A 24,235-nucleotide genomic window follows, 5' to 3' on the forward strand; every position below is an offset into this window, starting at 1 on the left:
TACTGTTCTGATGCCACTTTCTCTTTTATTCTGAGTACAGCCATTCCTTGTGCTAGGCTATATAGTACCACCTGCATAAGCAGAATAAAGAAGGCTTTTCAATCTCTTCTAGTTCTGAAGGGCTCTGATTTAAAAAGGCAGAGGTTAAGCATATAAACAGGACAGTGAAGGCAGAGAACCACTTTGGGGAAACAGCAAGGAGGAACCTCCCTGACAAAACAAACAATGCCAAAATTTTTCCACTGGCACTGCTCTACATTGTATTTTCCCTGGCTTTGAGAACCCAGCAAGATGAAATTCTGGAAGGGTGGCTGGCAGCTGTTTTAAAGACTCAAAATCAGATAAAAACCCAAGGTAAAGTTAAGGTCTGCACTGTGCCCATCAGAAGAGATTGACCTGGACCTACCAATCACTCAAGACTAACACGATTCTCTATTTTAAGAAGCAATTATTCAAAGCAATTATTTCCTTAGTCAGTAACTGAGGCAGAGGTCACCTGTTATTCTATAGAGCAACCACAGATTTATTCAAATCCAGAGCTTTTATACAAGAAGAATTTTGCATCTCCTCATCAGGGACTTCTAGTGCTGTTAAAAAAATTTTAGGTAAAGCACAAACTCATCAAGACTTTTTTTCTTCATACTTTCAACTGTCCCAGGTCTCTGTTGTGTCCCTGTATATACATACCTGAGTGATTAACTGATGTCACATTCATGTTCATATTAACATGTGCAGTTTGAAATAAACACAGCTGCATTTATGTCAATGATTTTATATTCAAATATATCTGATTATGCTGAAATAAACACAGCTGCATTTATTTCAGTGATTGTACATTCAGATAAGGATATTTGTTCAGTGTAATGTAATGTTCCTTCACACTGGCAGGGACATTGCTATTCTTTCTTGCATTTCCCTCTATCATTTTTCCAGATGGAAAAATTTGAACAGAGCCAGAAAAATGGAAACTGAAAAATGTATCTCAGAACCTGGTTTATACAAAAATCCTTTTGCTTATTGTCAAAAATTACTTAAAGATCTTTGTTGTTGAGGGTTTGGGTTTTTTTTTTAATTCCTTCTATGTCGAAGAACAGGCTCACAAAAATCCCCCCAAAACCTTAAACTCTGATGGGAATTTAAGCACCAGCAATTTATAGTGTGAAATCTTGAGAATGGATCTGCATCAGATTGTTTCTGGACAACTGTTAATGTTAGCACATCATCTTCAACCACTGTCCTGCTAAGAAAACTAGTTTGAATGGAAACAATAACTCTTAACATTTTCCTTCCTATTATCTGATCAAAGTATAGTTTTGCATGATGTTAATTTTGGCTTGCACCCATAACCTCCAATCTATTTCAAGAAAATGACAGAATATTATCACAGGTACTAACAGTGATTAACCAGTTAACCAGATGTATCTATCAGGTGAGATCAATGTCCAGCTCAGTAACTGCCAGAAATGGATCCCTGGAGAACAGCATGGAAACAAAACAATCAAGGCACCTCCCATTATAATTCCCAAATTTACAATGTACAGTTTATGAACCTTCTGAGCCAAAAATGGTGTCAGTGTTGAGCTCTCAGCTGATTTTTCTTTTCTGGTCTTGTCAGTGGGTTTTTGCATTGAAAGCATAACACATGTCAACTTTTAGCACCCACAAGGTCCTGCAGGAAGAAGCTCCACAGCTTAATTGAACACTGTGTGAGGAACCATTCTCCTTTGTTTGCTTTCCACATGTAAACCACTATTTTCATTTGGTGGCCCTTAGTTTTTGTACAAACAGAACAGACAGGGAACCACTGTTTCATATTCACTGACATTTTGACTAAGAATCATGATTTTATCAACCTCCAATATGTTATTCCTCAGTTTTCTCTTTTCCTTACTAAGGATTCCTACTCTATTTGGCTGTTTCTTACACAGAGGCTATTGAAAATTTCCTCTGCGCTTACAATTATCTGATCACAGACATCTCTGGTTTCATTTCCAGTTGCTTATTCTGGTCCCTTTCAGGTCAATCAAACTGCAAATCGACACTTCAGTGTGCTTGTGTACAGCTGAGGAGATGCAAACATCTCCTGTTTGCAGGAGGAAAGGCTCGATCCTGAGGAAGGCAGCAAGAGAATCAGATGGTAAACTGACTGTGAAAATTATAATCAGCACAACAACTACAATTAACATCCTAATTCTTCACTCTTGCTATTAAACTAATACTTCTTGCATTTTCATTAGCTCCAGAAGCCATTAATATCTATTTCCCACAAGTTATGATAACTCACTAATGCCGTATGTGTTAGGTGGTATCACATCGACACCAAGCACTCCCCCAGTTGTGAAAATGCCTTCTGTACTGTATCTGTTTAGATATTTAAAAGGTTAATATTTAGTTCCATTCGCAATGCTGACCTAGCAAGAAAAAAATTAATTTGGCATTACAGCAGTAACATCAATTTCCCATGTAACTTTAGTAATGCATTTACTGGAAAGAGATTAATATCAATTCCATAAATCATTCACATGCTTTTTCCGGAGTTTGAGACATCTGAGTAATGTCATATATGTTAACTGATACCACTCTGTGCATGCTATATCCATTAATCTATGCCTAGGGTCATCACTAAAACACACAAAAAATTAAAATCAGTCTTTTGTTCTTGGGGTGTTTGTGACTTCTAACTTGCAGCAGTCCAAAGATATTGATACCCTGATAGAGTAACTCTGCTCTGAACTGGGAACAAACATGTTTCAGAAATGGGAAACTGGTAGCAATAACCACTTAATACCTCTCTGTGAAATATAGCATAAATTACTGTCAACAAATAAGGAAATAACCAAAGTGTTTCATTAATTGGACACATCTTGATGCTACAAAAGCAAGGGCAAAACAGACATTACCAAAATAACAAATCCACTTTCATTCCTTTCTTTCTGCTTTTCAGATGAGCATTCTTAGAGAATGGAAGCTGAAAGTTCTACCTGACTTAGTGATTCCAGCTATACATGATAGAAAATTCAGAATAACAACTCGTTTTTGCTCCAGAAACACAGTTTAGTCTACTACCAAAAGATTTTTACACTGGAAGAAAGTAGCTTTAAACAGCTCTAGCACCTTTTATTTCTAGTGATGTGCCATCATGATATTGGCCTGTATTGCTTTATTCCAGTTCTAGGACACGATAGCAGTGCCACTGAAATCAAGGGGAGGGGATTTCATTCCACTGAAATGTAAGCACACAGAGGATCAGACTGTTTAATAATTTTGGAAGCCACGTTACAGATGCATATTAGATGGCCAAAATGCAACTATTTCCTAGGGTGGATTTCAGCTTTTCTTTGAGCATAATGTTATCAGTACCATGTTCTGTATCATCTTAGATTTCATCTTTAAATCTTTTACAAACAAAAGTGCCTGTTTCAGACAATGCTTTGCAGCTCGAACTTTGCAGTATTTTATTAACCACAACTAAGATTAATCACCCTTAATTTTAGCTGTCTAAAGTTACACGTGGAGCCTTAACAACTGGGACACAGGCACTCCCAAAGGGCAATCCATCCTATATTATCTGTGCTTTTGTTCAAAAGATATCTTTCATGGTAAAGCTCAATGGCCTATTTCACGCCTGTAAGTGGTTACAATGAGATCAGCGGAATTACAATCACTTACTGCAATTTTGAGTGTTGTGCAAAGTGTTTCATAAGTACATTATCCTATTTTTGAAATATAGAAAGATATTTAAAACCTTAACCAAAAAAAATGATACGAGGGTACTTCTCAGTCATATGAGATCTCTTAATACATTGTAAATTTTAACTTTTTCCAGCTGATTAATATCATTTGCAATCCATCAGCACTGAATTTTTTTATCAGGTTTCTAATGTAAAATATTTTATGAACCTGCTGTTGGAAAAGACAAACTAATGCTTGTCAATAATTTTCACTGCAAGGTGGTGGTACAGCAGTTAACATAATAATATGAGGTTTACAGTAATTGAGATTGAACCGAAAATTTTACAAAACTTTAATTACAACCTTTTGAACATAAACCACAATACAGAAATTACCCAATCATAACATTTTTTCATAAAAAAATAAGAATTCATCCAAAGGATAGAAGATTTAATGACTCTTGGCGGAGTTCCACTTTTTGGTTGAAATGAGAATAAAAGCAGACAGCAGCTTCATTTCTAATTTCAAGAAACACAGTATTTTTTAACAGTTAAACAGCATTATAGTTCACTAACAAGCCAAAATATATATTTTCAACGCCTTATTAAAAGCCCTTGCATTTAACAGTGTGAATGGTGAGATTTACGAACCTCTGTGAGCCAACACTGCTCCTTCAATCCTCAAAAGTAATTACAAAACAAGCAGTTGGAGCCACAAGCAGCAGAAGCTGTCGAGCTTGGGGGTTTTTAATCATCCTCCCAACACATCCCAGCCTAACTCCAACTTCCTCCCGTGTTCCCAGTGATATCCTAACAGGAGAGGCAGGAGGCACTGGGATACTTCCCACCTTGAAATCACCCTGGGATGGAGCCAGGAAGGCAACTTGTGGCTACACCCAGCAAACAGACTTTGCACAGTGAGAAAAAAAAGGGAGGTTTTTTTAAGGGCTGAGATACTCTTTTTTATGTTTTCTTCGTTTGCTTTGCAAAATACATGTAAAAAGCTTTTTGTGCATCATGTAAAATTAATTAATTAAATGTTTGTTACCTCATGCAGAAGCAAAGCTACTGAAGGTATGTAAGTTCCCAGGAAAACAACTGGCTTCCAGCACTGGAGGTATCATCTCCAAAATCATCTTGTACAGGAAAAAAATGACTGAGCAAATAAAAACAATTCTTAATCACAGCACAAAATAGGCTGCTGACTAAATGGATGCCACCAGAAATAAGACACACAAAGGTAACACAAGACAGTAGGGGCAGCTGCCTAAACTAAACTCTGAAGTCCTTCAGATAAAATGTCTGAAATACCAATTCACCGTGGTATGAGATGAGAGATTCCCTGAAGGACAGTTTTATATCAAAATCTGGGCCTGACTCAATCAGTAAGGACTTCTTTGTACAGCAGAAGTGAATACATCCTTTTCCCCAGAGGGAATATTCCCATTTTGCCAGAACAGGTAGGATGAGAGGCAAACATTTGTACAGTCCTGCCTTGCCTCTAAACTGAAACTGCGTTAATAATTTAATGCCTTAACGAATATTAGGAAACAGAATTACAACTGACCAAATGGGTACATTTCAAATGTGACATTTATTTCCTTTAAATTTGTTCTGTGCGGAGATAACGGCTTCGATTTTTCCCTGAAACTAAATCTTGTGAAAACTGACATTATCCAAAAATTATGTTGGGGTATGCAACAAATCTGAATTTTCATCAGTTTCTTTTATGCTAATGATAAATCAATGTAAAAAGCTCGGTTTGGCTGCATATATTCTTGAATATTAAAGATAACAAGGAAGATTCCAGTCAGAACACTAGCCATGGGAAACACAAATTCCTGACATACTTGCAAGTTGACAATTTTCTCTTTTCTTTACTCCTCTGTCTGTTATGAATAAGATAAAGTGTCCAGCCACCATTCTGCATTTTCAATAATTGTATTTATGTTACAGCAATGATTTTTGCACTAGTAATAGGTTCATTAAGGGTGAGTAAAGGACCTGGACAGTATAAGGGATCACAAATTTTTTAGGAGTCACCATTGCCATGCTATTGTGAAAAAGGTTGGACTGTCACACAGCAGAAGTAAATACATGGCAAGGCATGTCATGTAATAAACTCTACGTGGTACTGGCACCATCTTAGCTGAGTATCATGCTCACCTTGGACTACTGCCAACCAAGAAAGGCACAAAACAGCTGGAGATAGGCCAGAGGAAATAAAGAATGACAGAAAATTTGGAAAATGTGAGCACTATGGAAAAAAATAGCAGTTATTTAACCTGAGGAGGGAAAGGCCGAGGAAAGATATGAGAGCAGTTTTCCATTAGGTTAAAGAAGAAAGGAATAATCTGCTTTCTGTGCCTACAGGATTGGACAAGAATTAATGCCTTTTTGGTAAGAACATTTCTACACAGAAAGCAAATGTTTCTTACACTGAGCAAATTGCAGCATTAGAATGGATTGCTGCTTTCTCAATGAAACTCAGCAAAAGTCTCTGAAAAAGATACATAAACATCTGCCAGGAATGGTAAAAATAGGGTATTTTGCCTCTCAACAACAAAGTGGACTAAAAAGAAATCCCAGTCCCCATTTCATTTGTATTCTTTATGATTTTTTGAAAGCAAGACACTTCAAAACACCAGGCTGGATACTGGTTTTCAGACTACATAAAACACAGCTCTCAGTCTCAAACAAATTCATACTTTTCAATACTTTTTAATACAATAATAATAGCCATTGAATAGCATTTCTTCTGTATGTGTTAATATTTTTCCTGATTTCTACAAGCTTAGTAATGTTTTTTTCTAATCTGAAGGGTATTTACTTCCATTTCTACAATATAAAATCACAGTTATTGAAAAATAGGTCTAGAAGGGAATGTTCAGTTCTATCAACCAGATCTGTCAAGAAAATAGGAACACAGCCAAAGAAAGGAAAGCCACTTATGGAATCACATTTAACACAACTTTATTTTAGAATCATAGAATGGTTTGGGTTGGAAGGGACCTTAAAGATCATCTCGTTCCAATCCCCCTACAATGGGCAGGGACACCTTCCACTATCCCAGGTCACTCAAGGCCCCATCCAGCCTGGCCTTGAACACTTCCACGGATGGAGCATCCACAACTTCCCTGGGCAACCTGTGCCAATGTCTCCCCCCACTGTAAACAATTTTTTCCTTATAGGCCACCTCAATCTTCCCTCTCTCAGTTTAAAACCACTGCTCCCTGTCCTGTCCCCACAGGCCTTGGTAAAGCATCTTTATCTTTCTTCTAGGCCCCCTTGCCCTACTGAGAGGCCACAAGAAGGTGTTCCTAGAGCCTTGTCCTCTCCAGGCTGAGCAGCCCCAGCTCTCGGAGCATCTTCGTGGCCTCCTCTGGACTCCTCCGGCAGGTCCGTGTATTTCTTGCCGTGGGGACCCCAGAGCTGGGTGCAACGCTCCAGGTGGGGCCAGGTGTATAATCTGTCCTCGGGAAAAGGTAATTTCGATAGGATATTACCATTTTAAGGTGAGACTCAAAGAGCATCAATGCAGCTCTTATAAATGTTGTATACCATTGTTTGGATAACAGGAGCAGATAGATTTTTGCATTAATAACAATTTCATAAATTAGCCAATAATCAGGTAATTTGCTTTGACCAGTAAAGGTACTCTAAGCAATTACTTGGCTGACATATAACAAAAGATAAAGTGAATTTACATATGAAGTGTACACAATATTACTCTCATTCTTGCTAATACATCCTCATCATAAGAAAGTAAATGAAGGTATTCATTTCATTCATGTTTGTATTTTGGAAGTGTCTGAATATGCAAAGCAACATCAGAGCCTCATCATGCTACAATGTAAATAAACAGAGTATTTCAAAAGCACCTGCCTCTATCCCATGCTGTTATTGTCAGAGTATATAAAATATGAACGTTACCTTTGAACTGATTAAATGTTTTCATTGAAAAATATAATTAATTCCATTGTTCAAAAACTGGAATTAAAAAATCATGCAAGGATTCACAATAGTTCACAAATAATTTGATGGTTGCTACTGGTCCTTTTCACTGCAGAGCAGCTTAGCACAGTAAATTTCTCAGCTTGGCCAACTGATTCATTTCATAAGCCATTTTCTGATACAAAATGCAAAATACCACATAGCAATTATGAAATAGCACCCAAAGTATTTTTAAAAATACATATTATTGTCTCAACCTCCAGAGACACATCTTAAAAAGAAGAAACTCATTATTATTCACTGCATCATTTGCACTTTTTTCATATAATGTAATCACAGGATCTAAATAACTCAATTTAATATTTATCCAGGAACTGGCAGCCAGTCTTCTACCCTGAGGGACGTAACTCTTCATAAAAAGCTCATTTTACAAGACACTGCAGCAGTTTTGGCATTACCAGCACCTCTCACATAAACCATGCTGAAAACTGTAGTTTATCCTGCCAAATGCCTTCTGTGCATATGGTGTTTAACAGTGTTCTGTAGGTCTGAAAGCCACTAATAATAGATTTAAGCTAAAAATCTGGATGCACACATGTATGTAACACAAAAATGTATACAATGCTACATATTCATATATATATTTACCTACATACCCCACATGCATATAAACATACGTGATTACAACTATCCTTGAAATTATTATGCTAACTATAACTCTTGTAAAAAAAAATTCTCTTTCAGTTTCCCGTAGCTTCCTAAATTTTAATTCTCCTTCTATTGACATCAGAGGTAGAACTTCCATTAACCTCAGCAGTACAGAATTAGGCCACAAGAAACACAAAGAAATACATTTAAAGACAGCACATACACATTTGTAAAATATTCTCACTATGCAGGGATGGTCTTGGCACTTTATGACGTTAACTGCCCCAGTAAACTTCTAAAATTCAATTTTAAAGTAGCATATTTTAAATACATCTTACATTAGTGGTCTATAAATACTGTATATAACAACAGAAAAAAATCCAATTATGTATCTAGATGTGGTTGAAGATGGACCTGATGAAACGTTCACTGTAGGTTAACAGCAAACTTCACTACCCTTTTGCCATTTGAACAGTCTGATTTCATGTCATACTCTGACTGAAGTGAATCAGTTAACTTTGTTAAGTAGTATTTAATGGAACTCTTCCTCAGGATTAAGACACTTCATATAAAGATGGGTGATAGAGTTAAAAGTGTTAATACATTGACAGCTAGGTAACATAAAATAACGCTGAGAACACTCACCACTTTCAAAACAGGCATCAAATATAAGATGTCCCTTTTTAGGCTGTCCAGAATAAGCAGGTGGGAGAACGATGATCTTGCTCACGTTCCCTGCTATGATGTCATCACTTCCCATGGCACTGCCTGTCGCAGTAAAAGTGGGAGGAAAAAAGGTATGAGCACAAACCAAAAATTCCATAAATAAAAACCAGTAGAAGTTTCCCCAAGCATTTCAACGTAACAGAAAGTTTGCACCATTTAGCACATGCACTGGTAAATGAATTCTTTTCTTTTCAAAGTGTATTTAAGGATTTGGATACAATAATGGCATCATATGTTAAAGCCCCCCTAAGTAACAACCCACACAGCCTGGCTGCTTGTACAGGTGGGACCTGTGGCTCAACACTCTTGTATGCAACACTCTGATATTCAGCTGGAGCCACTTCTTTTGGTGGGAGCTCTCCAGTACCTAAATCCTGCCCAGATTCCCTGGAACTGAACTCCTCACTAGCTTCTTACCTTATCACAATGCTCAGAAGCATCTTCCTCACTATCAGCATTAATGGGATCTTTTTCCTCTACCCTGCTGCCTATTTTCATGCATCCTAAATGAATTTGGAACCTTTGGGCCTGTTCAATCCAACTCATACTCGACATTTTAGAATTATTAGAAGGAAGAGACATTCAGCCATGGAGTCATGGGAATAGCTGCCCCTTGCTTGTTTAGGACACAAAAACTCACAAAAAGAACTTCAATAAAGATTATTTTTTTAAATGTGAAGTTTATTTGAAGATAAAATATGTAAAGACACAAATTTTCTATACAATGGCATGATTTTTGTCAAAATATATCAGTAGCATACACATTGAAAGTTTGGTCCTTACAGTGAAATTATACTAACAAATGGTAGTCTGGAAAAAAATTTATTTCCAAAAAGAGATGGGTAAACACTAATTGTTTTTTTCATTTGACAAATACACAAGAAAGTAAGTTAATAATTGTACATTATATTATGTATTTATAGTGAAAGAAACACAAGCTAATATAATTACCTGTTCATTCCTCTGATATTGGCTCAGCATTTTCTTCACTATTTACTGTTTGGACAAATATTTAACAACAGAAAAAACTCTCTTCAGTGTTACAGAAAACTAAAAGAAATGCATATGTCTTCAAGTGCAGAAGGCATGTGATGGGATAATGAGATGATAATATCTTATTTCACTCTGATAAATAGGGCTACTAAGGCTTCTAGAAATAGACTTTTGGTCTGTACTGTTTTTTTTGACATTTAAATGGGTTATGGGGGATGATAAATGTGACATAAAGCTCAATTTGTTTTATTTTTATATTGAAAACTATTTCACACAAATGTTACAAGCAATTCATACTGGCCCTGAATGATGAAAACAGCTTATTAATTAAAACTGACCTTTCCATACATAAAAGTATTCCACCTCTTGAGGTAAAACACCTTAGCTGAAGTAACAAATTATATCAATGTATTAGTGACACCACAGTTAAAGGGTCTGTCAGGCTTTGTATTATATATATTCACAGGTATATAAATCCCAGATTAAAAAATACATCTATCCAGGTCAACATTCAGCATATAAATCCCCAGTCTTCCCAGGGAAGAGATTTGAAACTCACTCTGATGGGAAGAACTACAACAGAACAAAAAGAATTTAGACCATTTCTTATTTTATCATCATACAAAAATGCAGACATTAAATAATGCATGCTATTATTTTTTCTGCAAAATTATTATTTGCAACCTCTAGGTTATTTGTTTTAGACTGAATAATTACCCACAGACAGCAATCTGCGGCATTTAAATTGGTTTCTTTAAATGTATAATTGCTACTTATGGTACTTCTAGCTGGATGTATCAGAATCCTGATACAACTTGCTTAAAACCTGGTAACACCAGAGGCAAACTTAGACCTGGGTGGGGTATCCGTGTATCTGCATGGCCATGATCCTGTCACTTGATAAAATCCATCCCCCTGTGTCATGAGCCCTGCAGCTCAGAGGAGCAGCCAGAGGAAAAACATTTCCTCAGTTTCACTTGAGTGCCACTCGGGTTAAGAGCCCCCATGTACCTGGTGCAGTTAAGATCAGTCAAGTTAATTGTTTGCAATCCAGCACAGAGAATCAACAAGGAAAAATTAATGGAAGACCTGAAGATCTCCACCAAGAGTGCCTGAGCTGCCAGAGACCAAAGTGACAGAATGGGAGGCGGGGAGTATCTGAGTAGAGCAGTTAGAAGACTGAACTCCTCCTGGTAAATGTTCCCTTTTACATCTCAGCTAAAAGTAATAGGCTTCTTATAAATTGGGAAAGATATCTGGGAAACACCACTGCAGAAACTGGAAAAGATTACATTCATAACACTGCCACCGTAAGACAGTGTAGGAAAAGCAGGCAGAAGGCAGAAGAGAGAGCTACAACTCCCTGGCAAATTAGAAAATCTGCCAATGGAGCCTTCACATGATGCAGAAGGAAGCTGTCAAGTAACTGTGTCCCAGCAAAAAGTTTCCATCTGCTCCTCCTGACCTAATGTAGCCTTCAGCAATGAGAATAAAATCATCAAAGAGCCTGTAATTCATAGTCCTTTAACAATATTAATCTCTCCTTGCATGTTCTTTATTACACAGCACTTTAAATACTGAGAATGTCCCGTTGTTATATTTTGAGTTATATTATCCTCAATCTCCAAACGTGCAAAGCTGCAGCCTTTGAACCTCACATTATTATACAGCACAACAGCACTCTGTCCCTTCTGGCACGTTCTCCTTGGGTGACAAAGAAAAGGCCAGGCCCCTGCCTGAAAAAGAGCCTGCACTGCTGCATTGCTCGATTATAAAACATGGCTTCACGCTTGTCTGCTCGGCAGATGTGGCGAGTGTTGCTGGGAATGCATCACCATCCTGGGATGGAGGGAATGCCACTCTGGCCTTCAGCCCTCTGGCCAATACAGAGGTACTGTCCTCACAAGTGGGGAGCCCTAAGCAGATTTTTCCTGACTGAAGGCAGAGATGTAAGACAGAACCTTGTGGGGAAGGGAAATAGCTCCTCAATGCGAGACAAACTGAAAGAAGAGAATTAACTGAAGTACATCCTGCACATTCCACTTAAGGTGAGCAGATTCTCCTTTAAAAGAAAAGGTTAGATAAGATGAGCAAAGGCAAAACTTAGCAGAGAAATCGTCTCAGACTGAAGTTCTTATTTTGTCAATTATTTTTCTTACAGGTTGTAAGAAACATAGCTATTTTATTATCATTCTTCATGGTTTAAACTCCAGGAGGCTCCAGCAAATCCCCAAGATTTACTTTTACTGCAGTATTAAACTTTGATGGTAATTCTCTATCAGATATAAAATCTGTAGGTGCCTGAAATCTCTGTTAGTATATAAGGTTTTAAAATATAAGCGGGACAGAGTCTTCAGGTATCTGCATTCATCACTGTTGTCATTGTGGATGTATTTCACATCAAACTAGTGAAAATGAATAGAATCAGTTTCAGGAGACTGGGATTCATAGGAGGAAGAGTTTGGAAGCTTACAGAGCTTCTTGCCATTCTTCAATTCAAAGGGTACAGCCTTTTCTTCATTTCATTTTTTTTTTTTAATTTAGGCAAAGGTGAAATCAGTACTTGCTGCAACAAACATCATGCAAATTTAGGTACCTTTTCTTTAAGAACTGTAGTTTCCAGAGGAAGGCACATATTTAGTAAGTAATAGTTACTGTTTGCATTGGGTAAACAACGAGCTCAGCTTCCAGATGTGCCAAAGCTGGGAATCCACAGAGTTAGCAGCCAGCAGCTACCCTCATGCTACATTAGGTAGGAGAGTACAGCTACATTAAAACAGACATAGAAAAATAGGGTGAATTTGCCTGGAAAACCTGCATCATTCTTCTAATTAGACTTACTGTCTAATGAACAGAGACAATTAGAAAGCTGAGGTAACATGAAAAGGTATGGTAACTGCAAGTGAGCTTTGTAGAAGTCTTTCTTTAAATATTACAAATGTCATCGAGGCACTTCACATTCTGCCATGAGATCCTTATTTTAGAACAAAATTAAGATACATTTTGCTATTGAAAACATCTACAGTGTAAAGATCTAATACCCAGATTCCCATCATCCAGGGACCATGAAAAGTTTCCAGGTATCCTAACAAAGAGCTTCATCAGCCTTGAGCCGTATTTTTAATGTGAACCCATACAAAGAAGTGAATCTGAACCTTCAATAGAGTTTGCAACAAACAAAAATTCATTCAGATGACCAAGAGCAATTCCTGTTAGCTCCTAAAAATAACAAGTCCCAGATGAACACTGCTCAGCTCACACTTTGGCTAAGTAGCCCTTATGAGGTTATGCCAGAAACAGTGTCTGCTCCACAAACCTGAAAACTGGAAATAGTGTCATTTTATCAAAATTCTTTTAAATGGTAGCATGTGTATAATATACAGTCTTAATAGCTCATTATGTTCTCCTAATCTTTGAATTTTTATTTTTTTATATAAAAAGTTTTATAACTTTGTCCCTAGGCTTCAGTAACACTGATATTCAGGAAGACTCGTTATTTATGCTACGAGATCTGAATGCTCTCTGGGCCATTCTAAAAATCCTACAGGCAGCAGCAGCCAGGACCCTGCAATTCCAGCTCCACTGATTTGAAAAAATGCTAAGAAAAAGAAGAAAACACAACTGTCATTTTGATCTTCACAGCCATGTTTCCTGAAGCAAGGCTTGGGCATGACCCTGCGAATCTGAACATACTGCAGAGTGCTGTCAATCTCAAATATACTTAATTCACAGGCACTGTCATCTGAAAAGAAAGGGAGAAAATTATGTTAAGACTACAAATGCCAGGCTTTGAGACAATACCCGGCGTGGTACCAACCACACCTGCTGCCTCACATTTGGGTACTGTGCCCATTCTGTCACCATTACCTATTTCAAAGGTCCAGCAGAACAAGGAAAATGTCGATTATCACAAGGCATTCTCCTACAGCTTAGTCTAGTTCTAAAAATAGTAACTCCATGTAGTTATCTAGAAACCAAACTGGAGATAAAGCATCTTTTAAAGTCATTGTCTCTTAATTACTTTCCTGCTATGGCTTGACCAGAAAACCGCTTGTCAGGTCTGTCTCCAAACTGTGCAATGATATTCATATTCAAGAAAACAAGCAAAATAAATATGATCTGTAGTTTAGGAGAGATTATGAGGTAAATTCTGAGCTTTCCAAAGGTTCTGAAAGTACTTAGGAGAATTAAACTGCAAGTTCACTGCAGTGGACTTGAAAAAGCTTTTGGTTGTTTGCATAACAGGAAGGAAACATTGTAATTTATTGTTCAGGTTTTTACTTTTATTGCACAAGTTTCTCTTTCTACAGAGGCTACCAGACAATGTATCCTCCCAGCCTTCCTAACATGACTCCTTAGCTAATGCACCATTACCTTTTTATTTCAGGTTGGAAGGCATAAGTAGATCTAAATATCTCACATTTCATCAGGTATATGTACCCAAACTGCTTTACTCTGGCAGAAGGTGGGGCAGAGTTGTCTCTGTCAAAGCTGAGAGGGGAAAAAGTCTTGTTCTCATCTGCAAACATGTCAAAGTCCTGTAGTACCACAAAGAGCACTTTGCCCAGATGCTCGTACTGAGTGACAGCTCCAAGGTACGCAGGGACAAAAGGGTTCATAAGGTGCTTAGCCCAAAATTAAACCATCCACTTACTTGACCTACTGGTTGGCTGCCTTCTTGTCAGAGGCAAATGGTAGTGGGATTTTTTTGTATCACTTTAGTGAAAACCAAAATGTCCAAGAAGGTATGAACAATTTTCCTAATGAAAATAAAAAAGTATTTAATGCTTTGAACTCAGTAAGCAAGAAAATTCATTAGTCTTTCACACTGTACTTATAATCTCTAACCTATTCACTAAAACACTTACCAGAAATTAAAAAAAAACACTGAAAAAACAGTAGTACCAAATGCATTAACTGATATTTATTTTAAAACACTGTAAGAATCAGTGAATTTCATCTGATATACTGATTTATTCTTTAACAAGTATTTGGTATCTTGGTAATATCAAAGATATCACATGATGCAACAGTTGCTATAGTAGCACTACTTTAAATACAAAACAGATCAAACAAAAGCATAAAACACATAAACTATAAACAAAAATATGGTATGTAACAAGTATCCCCAGCTAGAAGAGAAAAAAAAGTACTGAGCTCAATTAGTCCTCAGAATTGCATCTGCAAAAAAGTAACTTTATCAGCAAGTCCACCCTTTCTGGGAAATAAGAAAGGGCTCAGAGAATTAGGTCTGAATGTGAGTGAGAGGTGATGCTGAAACATCTGTTGAAGGGTGATTTTTTGGGGGTGTTTTCTGGGGTTGTTCCTACCATGCAAGGGAACAAGAACTGGAGAGTTAAAGCAGATGTGTCATGTGGTACTACAGAACTTCAGTGGGGCAAACTCTCCTCCGTGGCACCTGCCCACAACTGATTTCCCCAAAGACAAGGAGTGCACGTGACCTGCAAAAAAGAGCGACTCGAAGCAGGCAGGGGAGGAAATATCCAGTAAGGGCAAAAGCTCATATTACCCACAAAACTGGAAAAAAGATGTCCTCATGTATTTTGATTTTTTGACATCTAAAGTGTGCCTACTGTAAATTTCTTGTGGACGCACCTGACCAAAGAAAAAACCAATATTTGATTATCACTAAGTCAAGTGTTCAGGAGACTTCAATTCCTGACTCAGCCTCACGGTGGTAACGAATTTTTATCCATGGGAAAGTAGGCCTTCCATGAGGGATCCAGAGAGCACAAAATCCTGTGGGGAAACACATCAGCAGCTTTGCAGAGCACCATCTCCTCCTCAAGACCTCGTGTTTCACAAGTGATTGGAAGAGAGGCAGTTCCATGCTGCTGCAACTGCTCGGGCTCCTGTTAGGAGTGTGGGAACTGAAAACCTCAGTTTATGGGCAATGTCCACCCTGTGTGTTACATACCAGAATTCAGGCATCCTTCTTGGGGTTAAACTTGTGTTTTTCCTTGGCTCTTGCTTCCTATTTTCCTGTTGTTTAGAGGAAGGGATGTCTTCTGCCAGTCAGTTTAGGCCAACAGTAGTTTGGGACACAGGTTCTTCACTTCTGAGTTAAACTCTTGACTACTATGTATTTAAAGTAATTTGGGGATTCTAGTACTACTTCAGGAATAATTTGTTCCCTGAGGTTGCTGAAATCAATTACACTATTAATTATTGCCATAATTATAATTACTCATTGAAAAAACTCCTTTTATAGCATCTTTGTCTCTACTTTCCAAAACAGTCCATTCTAGAAAGTAGTATTTCAAACCACTGAGAATTTCTTTTACCCAAGCACTGCCCACTCACATTGCTGAATTTACCCTTTATTTAAGAAAGCTTTAACATAATCTAGTATTTCATATCAAATAATTAGATCATTGCAGTGTTTTATTTTATTCACCAAGTATAGGTCCTGTAGAGAAACAAAAATTAAATATTGTTTCAGAATTCCTGTTTTCTAACACAAAAAATGCCAGCAAAGCCAAACTTGATCTATTAACTGTCTTGCATCAGCAACGTAACAACAGGAATTAAAGTACAGAGAACACTACTAACTAATACAGCATATTCAGCAGTTTTTTAACTAAGCAAATACTAAGTTGATACAATATTTATGGGAATATGAAATGCATACAAAGTATTTCAAATATTCAGAACACAAGCCAAAACTGCACCTTCAAGAAGGCTTACACAGAGAAAGCTCTGAGACCAAATTACTGAGCATTTGTACTGCTCAGAAATAAAATAACCAGGAGATAAACTGGTGTTGGGCCCAGTTACAAAACATCTGTTATTCTGGAGTGCCACAGACTCAGGGTATAGGTAAGTAGTACAGAGGCAAGTTTATCTCCCAATCCGATTTCACATGGACAGCTCCCATGAAATAATGCCACTGCCTTTGGATTTGTATGGGTTATTTGAGGAACTTTTCATTAATCAAATGCATGTTACTACCTCATCTGCATTGGAAATGCATGAAAATATGACAGTCACTTGACAGGTTACCCAGCACTGAAGTTTACTGAAATCACTCAGTACCTTTTGGTGCTTATTGCAGGTGAGAACATATCAGCAGCCCTGCAGTGAATGGATTCCTGCTGCTCTGCTCTGGTGATTCACGAGAACTGATGTTCCACTTGCTTTTGTGGAGATTGAAATTCAACATATCTTTCAAGGTGCTTATGAAACAAAATGTAAAAGGAAAATCTTGCCAGTCTTCACTCGTGAGTGTGAGATCCACTGCTAAGTAAACAGCTCTATGAATTAGTAAGTAAATGAAATAGAGAGGTTATTCATCTAATAATAATAATAATTTAAGACAACTTTTTTCTCCTCCCATCCCTTTTTTTTTTGCTTGATTTTTGCCACAATGACATTATGAAATGAGACAGTTTACCATCCTGAGAGAACAGGGATACATACTTATTTTATTTTGTACCCTTAATATATACTTATCCTAAAATAGAACCAATCACAAAAACCCTTTGCTATACACATATATACATCAAATTCAATGCCAAACATTTGCAGGAGGAGAACCTTATATTTAATACTAGAGTTCACATCCTGAATTTGAGAGCCTGTGACAAAATGAAATTGAAGTCACTATTACTATTATTTTGGTAGAGCAGTTTTCCAAACCATTTCAACATGCAAATAGTAAAATTACTTCAAAAACATATGTAAAAATGTAAGGTTAACAAATACAGCACTTTTTAAGTCACAGCCTTGGCCTCTGTTGCAAAGTTAAGAAAATGAGTTGTGGGGACAATGTCACAAGGAAGCTGGGATATGGGACACACTGATGTGTGCCCATAACCAACTCTCAATTAATTTTAAATTGGTTTACCACTCTTATAGATTAATTGCAGACACAGCTTGAGCCTAGAAGAACTTATTATCTCAGGTACAATGCAATCTAAACATGGCAATTCTGCATCCAGGCTCTGCATGCCAAGTACTTTGGGGGATCACTTGAGAAATCTAAGCTGGTTTCTGTAGAATCACATTGTTCTGGAAAAGGGCAGCACAATCAATCCTCCAGAAACAAGAGTGATGTAGCACCATGTGCACACCCAGCTGGGTCTGCTGGAGCTGCTCTGCATCCAGCAGTGCCTCTGGGAGTAAAAGCAACACGGCTGGATCTGTGACATCAGTAAATATTTGTACCAAACTCCCCAGCCTCCAGCACCTTGTACAGCTGGGGGTTGCTGCTTTCTGCTACAAGGGTACCCCAGGTCTTTATTAAAAAAAAAAAAAAAAAAAAGGTAACAATGACTATAGTCATTTCCCTCTGTGACTTCTGTCCCCAGACAGGTGCTGCTGGAGGCAAGAGGGACAGGAGGAAGGAAAATTTCCCAGTGGAGATAAGTTGTCCATTTGTTCTGTGGAAGCTGACAGCTACTGTATGAGGTGTCCCACCTGGAAAGCAGGCTGGTGCTGCACATCCAAGTGTCCCAGTCCTGTTAGTGGCCCCATGTGGAGATCAAGCTGGTTCCATTGCAACACAAGAAGCTGACTTTAAAACCTATTTTATTGAGCATCAAATCTATAAAGTTCAAGTTCCAAAAGCAAAAAATGCTATATAGGCCATATAAATGCATTATGAGGTTTATCTGGGTTTTTTGCATGAAACTTTTGCCTACTCAAAACAGTGACAGGCACACTAAAGAAACCTCCAGAAACTTGTTTTACAAATTTCAGTATAAAACCTATTAAAATTCTCAATATGTCTCACTTTACTTTTTACAAATTCAAAAACCTCCTCTCACAAGTGCTAATAATTAATAGGGTGCTTTGAACTTCACTGAAAGAAAAAAATGTTGGGAGGCTTGAGGTAAGTAACTTTTCAAAGCTTTGATTATTCGTCAAAGAAAAAACTGTTTGAAATATGGCTGGGAAATGGTAAACCATTCAGAAATGGCAGCTGGAACACCCAACACATCCCTGTTTCTTTCTTTTTCAGAAATTATGTCTTCTGGCTGTATTAAGCCTTCATTAGTATTTCTCAGGTCTCCTTATATGGTAAATTATATAATAGAAATATGATCAAAGCTCTAAGTACCAAAAATATATTAGCAGCTCTTCTTCAACAGATTTTTCTAGTGGGGATTGTTTCTACCAGATAACTGAAAAAAAAGTTGGAAATTAGTTGAATATCAGCCTACTGGCAACAGAGTTTAATGATTATTATTTTTCTGCAGCAAGGAGAGTTAATTTCTAGATAGATCTTGAACAAATATTTCAACTTAAGCACTAAAAACTGAAGTAGTTCATGGTCTTACAAACTGCCTCAAATTTACTAACAAACCTTTCTCTACCATCCCCTGGACTTCCAACTGCTCAGGCTGAAATGCACTAATGCGACCAGTAAGTTCTGGCAAATGTCTTTGTTGAGCAAAACACATTTTAGATTTGTTTACAAATCCATCCTGCAGCACTTTACAAACAACAGCGAACTGCTCTGTCTGCTGTAGGAACATCTGCAAGGCTGGGCCCAGTCCCCACAGAGTTTTCCACTGACGTTGGAAACCCCCTCATGTTGATAGGAGGAGACAGTGGGCAGATCCCTTTCAGCATGAGGACTGCAACGTCTTCTCCCAAACACTGGAATTCAAAGAATAAGCTCTACAGGACAACTCAACTGAAGAAATGAGGTTGGCCTGAAGGATCAGAAGTAACACTGATCTACAGTGTTATTTTAAAGACTGAGATTAAATAATATTGTTCAAGTAATTAGGTGGTTTCTCCTGTTTTTAACTTCCTTATGATAAATCCAGTGAATCAGAAGTTCCAGTTATCAAAAAAGCCTATAGAGACAAATAAATGAGGTTCTTATTTAGTTCAGCTTTTTATTTAACAATTAAGGCCACCCTAAAAGAAAGCAGTATGTTCTTGATAGTAGAATGTTTTCATGCCATATGTGATTAAATATTTTTAAAATAATAACAATTCTTTTTCAAAAGAATAATCAAAACTATCTTTAAAATGGTCCAGGTCAGCACTATCATTTTAAAATCCATAAGAAAACACTGCAGAACTTACACAGCTGTTCTATCAGCCTCTCCACTGTTGCAGATCTCTGAAATAATGACCTCAACACTAAATGGATTAGATACACTAATTACTACCCAAATTTGGAGTGAGGCTTCAGCATTCAACAGTGGTTTGCAGCTTTCCTCCCTTAGCCAGGTCACAGCCCAGCTGGGAACACTTTGAAAATTCTAACCATTCCTAATATAAAATGTGACTTCACATCACTCTGCAAGGTACCCATCATGACATGTAAATAAACATAAAAAACTACGCATTCAGCTGGAAACCTGTTTATTCTGATAACAAGGATCTTTGGTCTAAAGACATATATTTATGTCCTGTCCAGTACTGTGAGTAAATGCCTTTTCTTGCTTTCACTATGATTTCAGTGATGACGACTCAATGAAATATCAGAAATACTAATATCCACAAAATGACTACCAACTGTGGAATAACACATATTAGAGCTGTCAATCCAGCCTAATGTGCAGTTGCCTCAGACAGAAAACTATTACAGAACTTGGAGATAACCTGCACCCTTTGATCATTCAGGCCTCTAGAAGCAAGTCCTCTGAAGGTAGTTCAGATGCCTAGAACAGAAACCTGGGGAGAATGAGATAATTAGTGAAATTCTAAATTTTAAAATACTTTCATCTGGTTCATGGGTCAAAAAATTTAGCAAATACAGGCATTCTGTACTCACTTTGACCTAATCCTAAAGCTTCCTTAAAGAAGCCAATAATGTCCTGTTCACTACAGAATTGGAAAAATAACACTGATCTGCTTTTGAAGAAACTTAACCAAACTGCCTTTCTTGCTGTGTCCTTGCATCTTCCAAAGGTGTCGTGGTTTAAGACACCAAGTTAGCTAAGCAGAATAACTGGAAATAAAACCAGTTAGAAGTAACTAACTGGACTTAATGACTCTCATTCTCCTGCAACTTTATTTGTGAAGACTTAAGCTGCTTTTAAGTTGGAGTCCGAGCTCAAGACATGAAGAGCCTAGAAACTTAAACAGAAAAGCATACAAATTCGGGGTTTACTGCAAAAAGCTGATTTGAGCTGCTTCAAGAAAGCAGGTAGGACTACAGAGCCAACTGCAATGGGAAAATGATGGATTAATCCAGGGAAAAGTGAGCTGATTTGCAGCACTCTGACCAAACATCAGAACACAGAATCTATTTTAATGCATTAGACCAGATGTCTGCCTAGTCCAACAAGGACAGCAGCAGATATGAACTCTGTAGTAGACAGGTGTGAGACAACCTACCTTCCCTTTTCAGTCCCAATTTTAGTTGAAATACACAAATTGGCTTTAACCATGATACAGAAAATAATGTTGAGCCTGACAGTATTATAAAAGCTGATGGCTAAATTGATTTATATGGTTTGAACAATGTTCAGTCCTTCTGAAATGCATTCATTCTTCTTGCACTTGTGCAAAATGATGTTTCCAGAGCTAGACTCCTGTATCTCCTAAAGACTGGTCTGGATCTGGCACATGATGAAGACACACTTAAGTAGTCAGGAGGCACCAGGTACAAGAACATTCCCCAGTTTTGTTACGTGCTCAGCAACAGTGTCAGTGTCACCTGGCACTAAGGGGACAAAAAAGGTTCTTTGGGGGATTTCCCAAGGAAAGAATCTGCCTGTCACCTTAATGTCAGCTGACAGGCAGGAAAAAAAACAAAGCACCCCACCTTTTTTTTTTTTCTTCACAGCCTACTTTCCATGTCCTTCCTCAAAAATGGGCCAAGATCGCAAGCTTGCTTCCCTTTCTGTGTTTTGGGTCTTGTTCATGTCTTTGTGGTTCTTCACATTTTTAATTCCATGTCTGGTTTTTCCAAAACAGAAGGACCTTCAGATTAAACTGGCAAAACGGCCAGACAAACATTGCAGAACTTAAGCAGACCATGTATCAGGACATGCAACTCAACATGATTTCAGCATAAGCTAAAACACAACACTTATGAGAAAATCACTCATTAGTCAGCTGTAACAGTAAGAAACAGAAAAAGTTCTGGGCAACGTTAAAAATAAAAATATTGTAAGGCTGCAGATTAAAATAATACATCAGAGAACACAATGTGAGAATAAGTTAATCTGGAAACAGTATGAAAGTTACCCTATATGCTAAAGTTATGACAAGGGCACAGGCAACAGTAACAGGCAGCAAAGCTGACACAGGCAGATGGCCACTTGGAAATTTGTTCCCTAATTCACAGCTCAGGCAGAGTTGATCAGCTGTGTTTAGTAGTGTTGCACAACACAGAGGATGCAAATGATCACCTGCCTCATGGACAAGTTTAATGTACAATAAACTTCACAGTGTTGTTTCAGGGGTTCATAAACAGCATGGCTGAACACAGGGAGTTCAGGAACCGTATGGCCAAACCCTTTAGATGTAGACTCTGTAGTACTGTTTCCCAGGAAAAAAAAAAAAAAAAAAAAAAAAAAAAAAAAAAAAAAACCACGGCATTTCACACACTTATCACTTTTTTCACCTTAAGTGGCCCAAAAATCCAAAATCAGTTCTATGGATGATGCATATTCATTTGGAGCCACTTCTGAGGCTGAAAAGCAGCAGCACAGCAGCTAACACAGCAGGCTGGGAAAATGAACTTCTGGTCCAGGAACCCAGATAATTTATGTGTGGTGCTGTGGGATATTAAATATTCAGCAAAACTGTTATCTTTGTTTCATCCTCCAAATGTTAATACCTCTAATTTTCATAACATATTTTGGGGGCTTTTATTTTCACGTGGGTTGGAAAAGACCTTAACTGTGTTTTGTTAGAACAGGAAAGACCCCCCGTACCTAGAAGGTCCTTATCATTTATTAGGAAACACAAAGCTTCAGTTTCACAGACTAACTTATCTTAACATACACAGTTAAAGCCATTGTTAATACATTCCGAATAGGAAGAACAACGCTTGCCACTTTCCTTAAAGAATTCCTCAGTATCGAGTAAGGGATGGGAGCTGTAGGGGTGCTGGTCGCTGCCCCTCTGCAGCCTCCGGGTACTTTACACCTCTTGGACAGGTCAAGCAGCACCTGGAGGTCAACCCCCAAGCTATCAGCCTTGTGCTGCAGTTTCAGTTCCGGACCTGTGTCTTGACGAATTTTTTTTTTTTTTTCATCCTAATTAAAGCAGGCGGACGTTTCTTGTGTGAGGGGAGCTCCTCTGCACCATCGGTTTGCTCTGCTCGTCGCCACCGCCACCTTCGCCCCTGCGCGGGAGGATGGAGGACAGGGCGGGAGGATGGAGCAGGGTACGGGCTGCCCCACCATCATTCTCCGCCCAGCCGGGGCTCGGCCCCGCAGCGCCGGCCGGGTGAGCCGGGCTCTGGCCCTCGCACCTTCCAGCCCACAGCGGGTCAGTCCCCCGGGCTGGAGCGCCGGGGGCTCTTCCCTCTCTCCCTGCTTGAAAGAGCTTTCCCCATGACCACCTCTTCCCCGGCAAGACGCTCCTCACCCCCCATGGGAAGGGGCCTTGCCCTTCGCCACAGCTCCCCAGGCAGGAGCCTCTGCGGCGGCCCCTTCGCCACCTCAGTGCCCTCGGCCAGAGGCTCTCCCCTCCCTCTCCCCTGAGAGAAGGGCTCCGTCTCCGCACTCCGTTGCGAGCCAGGCCCCCTCTACTGCCAGAAGCCCCTGGAGAGGGGGGCTCCCCCTCTCCCCCCGCCCAGGCGACTGCGGCTGGCACTGACCCGTCTCTGCCGTCCTGCTCCTCTCCGCCATATTTGTTGTCATCCCGCCACCCCCCCCACGCCGCCCGGCCGTCGCCATGGCAACGCGCGTCACCGCCACCGGGGGAGCCCCGCGCCCCCCCCGCCATGGCGGCGCTGGCTGACGGCCGCCCCAGGGACAGAGCCTGCCCGGGGAGAGCCGCCCCCGGGACAGACTTCCCCGGGACAGCCTTCCCGGGGACAGCGTGCCAGGGTAGCAGATTCCGCTCCCGCCCTCGCCCAGCTCGGCGGCCGCCGCGGTGCTGGCGGGCGGGGCGTGAGGGGAGCACCGCCGGCCCCCGCCCCTCACGCAGCGCCGGGTCCCCGCCCGCACGGCCGTGCCCGCCCCTCCCCGCCTCCCGCGACCGCTGTTTACCGGCGCTGCTCGGGCAGGGAGGGGAAGGTTTGTTATTCGCTCCCCGGGGGCTGCTGCCGCCTCGGCAATTACCGTCACAGCGCCCCGGGG

The 24,235-nt window shown here is 39.3% G+C and overlaps 1 protein-coding gene across 4 annotated transcripts in view; it reads right to left on the minus strand.

Annotated features, from left to right (window-relative positions):
* Positions 1–23,792, minus strand: part of LOC126635772 (BEN domain-containing protein 5) — an 892,379-nt gene extending 868,587 nt beyond the window's left edge. For all 4 annotated transcript variants that reach the window (XM_050307295.1, XM_050307294.1, XM_050307296.1 and 1 more), the window contains exons 1-2: positions 23,752–23,792; positions 8,919–9,041 (exon numbers count right to left, since the gene is read on the minus strand). In XM_050307295.1, coding sequence (XP_050163252.1) covers positions 8,919–9,041; positions 23,752–23,782 — 154 coding nt within the window. In that variant the 5' untranslated portion in view covers positions 23,783–23,792. The remainder of the gene's footprint in view (positions 1–8,918; positions 9,042–23,751) is intronic.
* Positions 23,793–24,235: the final 443 nt, after the last annotated feature.

The sequence above is a fragment of the Myiozetetes cayanensis genome, unplaced genomic scaffold (assembly GCF_022539395.1).
Source record: "Myiozetetes cayanensis isolate MyiCay16 unplaced genomic scaffold, myiCay2020 scf12, whole genome shotgun sequence".
In the NCBI taxonomy this organism is placed as follows: Eukaryota; Metazoa; Chordata; class Aves; order Passeriformes; family Tyrannidae; genus Myiozetetes; species Myiozetetes cayanensis.